The sequence below is a fragment of the Vanellus vanellus genome (genome assembly GCF_965231255.1).
Source record: "Vanellus vanellus genome assembly, chromosome: 28".
NCBI lineage: Eukaryota > Metazoa > Chordata > Aves > Charadriiformes > Charadriidae > Vanellus > Vanellus vanellus.
Window position 1 is genome coordinate 2619884 of NC_138933.1, and position 3413 is coordinate 2623296.

Below are 3413 nucleotides of genomic sequence, written 5' to 3' on the forward strand. Positions count from 1 at the left end.
CCTGGGACCGAGCCCCAGCCCCCAGGCAGCCTCTGCCGAGCGGGCAGCCCCGGGCTGAGCCTCTCGAGCGGGAGCACCATCCTCCTTGGCTCCATCTCAGCCGGGGCCGAGCCGTGCTGCGGCTGCCCCGTGCCCGGGAGAGGCACGGGAGATCCTCCTGTGGGATCACAGGGGCGGTTATCTCACTCGGGATCAGCCAATATTTGTGGCCACGTCAGGAGAACAAGCACTCCCTCGCTTTCTGCTCCTGCGGAGTCCAGCACTGCTGTCCTGCTGCCGCGCTCTGCTCTCCTGGCCCCAGTGCTGCTGTCCTGGTTTGACTTCAGCTTATCGGACAGTTGGAGGACCACTATTTGCGGAGACCCCAAGCTGTCACCTCCTGGTGCCGAAGATGACACCCATGGTGGCTTTCCTGCTCCTGAGCCTTCTGAGGATGGCGGCTCCCAAGGGAGTGTGGTGCCCAGCCTGTGGGCTGGCGGCACTGGCCCCCACTACACAGCGCGACGTCCTCATTGCGCTGGCAAAGCAGAGCATCCTCTCCAAGCTCCACTTGCCAGACAGGCCCAACATCACTCAGCCCACATCCAGAGGGGCCCTGCTGACCGCTCTCCACAGGATGCGTGCGCAGCGCATGGACACAGCCCTCTCCCCAGGGATGCCCCATGACGGCAGCATCCCACACCTGCGTCCTGGGATGGGTGTGCAGGAATACGAGATCTTGAGCTTTGCTGAGTCAGGTCTGTATAAATCCCGTGTCCCATGGGCATGGTGGGATGGACCCTGAGGTGGGGGGCGCAGAGGGAAGGAAGTTCTTGCCTGAGGGAAGGTGGTGAGAGGTTTCCTTCTCTGCACAGGCATTTCAAAAGCTCTGCACAGGGGCATCACGCTCCTGCAAGCAATGCCAGGGTATGCACCAGGTGGGCACACTGCTGCTGGAAGGACTGGCAATGAGAGGCTCCATATCCAGAACCTTTGCATCCATGTCCTCAGCTTACCCCAACCAGCTGCCCCTCACCATGGGACATGTTGGGGCAAGTGGGTGGGCGCAGGAGCAAAGATGGACTGCTGTATTCTGTAAAATTGTTGTCCATTTCTCTTGAACCCTCCCTACTTGTGCTAGAGGTGGAGGGGTCAAATGGCCATGTTTTTCAAAACACGATTTTAGGCCTAGATTCCCCATCAGCTCATGGTGTGTGTCCCCAAAGCCCATCTGTGCCCCACACTTAGCTGTGTCTCACCTTCCTACCCAAAGCGGTGGGCTGCCACATTTCACTCCAGAATCAGCTGCATTCCTGGGAGGAGAGAGCTCCCCAACACGTGCTATGGGGTCCTGACAAGTATCCCTGGAAAAACAGGGTCCTGTACCCTCCACTTCTCCCAGGCAAATGCAGCCGCCTTTGGAAAGCAGCTGAATCACCTCTCCATCCTGTGGAGCATCCTTCTGCACTGACACTTTGCCGAACCCAAACTGCTGCTTGGTGAGGCAGGGGGGGTGGCACACACTCCCCTCACAGCCCTTTGTGTAGTTTATGTGGCTGCTGTGGGATAGCAAGGGGGCTTGCCACATCCTTGAAGACCCCTGAGAACAATGCTCCTCCACCGTACATTGTGTTCCAATACACAAGGGCAATATGGAGTCACCTCCTGGCTCAGTGGAGTGTCTGCTGGAAGCGGAAGGGCCCGAGTGAGCCACGGGGCTGAGCCCAGTCTCTCGCCCCACTGTGCTGTGCCACACCACAGAGGAGGGGGGTTGTGTCCTCACGGGCAGAGCTGTGCCATGGAGTCCAGCACTACTCTCACAGTCCCTGTCAGACCTTCCTTTGCAAGGAGAGGTGGCTCTGCAGCCTCAGCAGCAGCGCGGGTGGGACATCCTGAAGCAATGTCAGGTGATGGTCTCAGCCATGGAAAGCAGAGGTAATCCTAGAGGTGCAAATCAGCATGACTGCCTTAAATCCAAGGCTGGTTTACATAGCCAGATAACCTACTCCAAAATCCTCCAGCAGCTTCACTGACAAGGGGGATATGAGGCCAGAGGAGGTGGAACCAAGCCAGGTTGCTGCATTCAGCGCTGGGCCCAGATGCTGCTGCTTTAGAGTGGCACAAGAAGGAGGAGCAGCAGCAGTGCAGGGGAGTGGGGGCCCCTCGATGCCTGTGTGTGCTGTGCCCCACTCCCTGCTTTGTATACACCTCCCACTGGCTCCAACTCAGTGGCCCCTGACCACGGGACACCCCTCCCCACCTTCGCCTCCTGACTCTGCTTTTGGTTCTGTGCACAGGGTCCTCCACCTCCCACAGTGTCCGCCTGCATTTCCGCTTCACCCAGGAGCTGGCTGGGAGCACTGAGATCCTGCAAGCCACCCTCTACCTGTTTTGGGCAGTCCCCGTCCCCAGGACGCACCCCGTCACCGTCAGACTCTTGCAGCCAGACCCAACAGGGCTGAATGTGACCGTGGCCAGTGAGACACGGCTGGAGGTGCGGAGGGCCGGCTGGGTCACGCTGGACGTGGGCCAAGCTGTCCAGAGCCTCTTCAGCCGAGGGAGCCAGAGGCTCACCGTGGAGCTGGAGGTGGCAGAGGACTGGGGGTCTCCCCTCCTGGCTGTCCACAGTGATTCCCACTGGCCGTTTGTGGCAGCCCAGGCCCAGGCCAGGACACCCCACCGGGTCCAGCGGCGTGGCATCGATTGCAGTGGGGACTCTCAGATGTGCTGCCGCAAGGAATTCTTTGTGGACTTCAAGGAGATCGGTTGGGAGGACTGGATCATCCAGCCGGAGGGATATCACATGAATTATTGTGCGGGGCTCTGCCCGCTGCACATGGCTGGCATTCCCGGCCTTGCTGCCTCTTTCCACACAGCTGTATTCAACCTCATCAAAGCCAACAATGCGGATGCGGCTGTGGACTCCTGCTGTGTGCCCACACAGCGTCGCCCCCTCTCTCTGCTCTACTATGACCGAGACAGCAACATCGTCAAGACCGACATCCCTGACATGATTGTCGATGCCTGTGGTTGTACTTGACCAGCTGCCTGAGGAGGCAGGAGGGCAGGACCTGTACTGCACAGGGGTCTCCTCCTCCCGGGCCCTCTCTGGCAGTGTGAGACCCAGCGAACTGCTGAGAGATGGGAACCCAGCCAAGGTGTTTTCTCCTCCTGAGGTTGAAGCATCAAGGGCGATACTGAACCTGCAAGTCCTCTCCTCCCTCACCTCCCACACGGTTCTTTTCCCCCTTCAGATCTGCCCGTGGATTCCTCTGCCCACAAGCCATGGCCTCAGGGACAGGCTCGTGATGGACACCAGACCCTTCTACCTGCAGGACTCTACATGGCACAACTCCCCGGGCAGCTCAGGGCAGCCCCGGCTTGCCCCGCTGCTGGTCCCCAACCAAGGCCATGGTGCAGCCCTCAGTGCTGCA

General features: G+C 59.8%; 1 protein-coding gene across 1 annotated transcript; it reads left to right on the top strand.

Moving 5' to 3' along the window:
- Positions 1-391: 391 nt before the first annotated feature.
- LOC309682250 (inhibin beta C chain-like) lies at positions 392-3019 on the top strand (the record flags this gene model as incomplete). Its single annotated transcript, XM_082496306.1, has 2 exons — positions 392-737; positions 2277-3019. The coding sequence occupies 2 exons, from the start codon at positions 392-394 to the stop codon at positions 3017-3019; spliced, it is 1089 nt and encodes a 362-aa protein (XP_082352432.1).
- Positions 3020-3413: the final 394 nt, after the last annotated feature.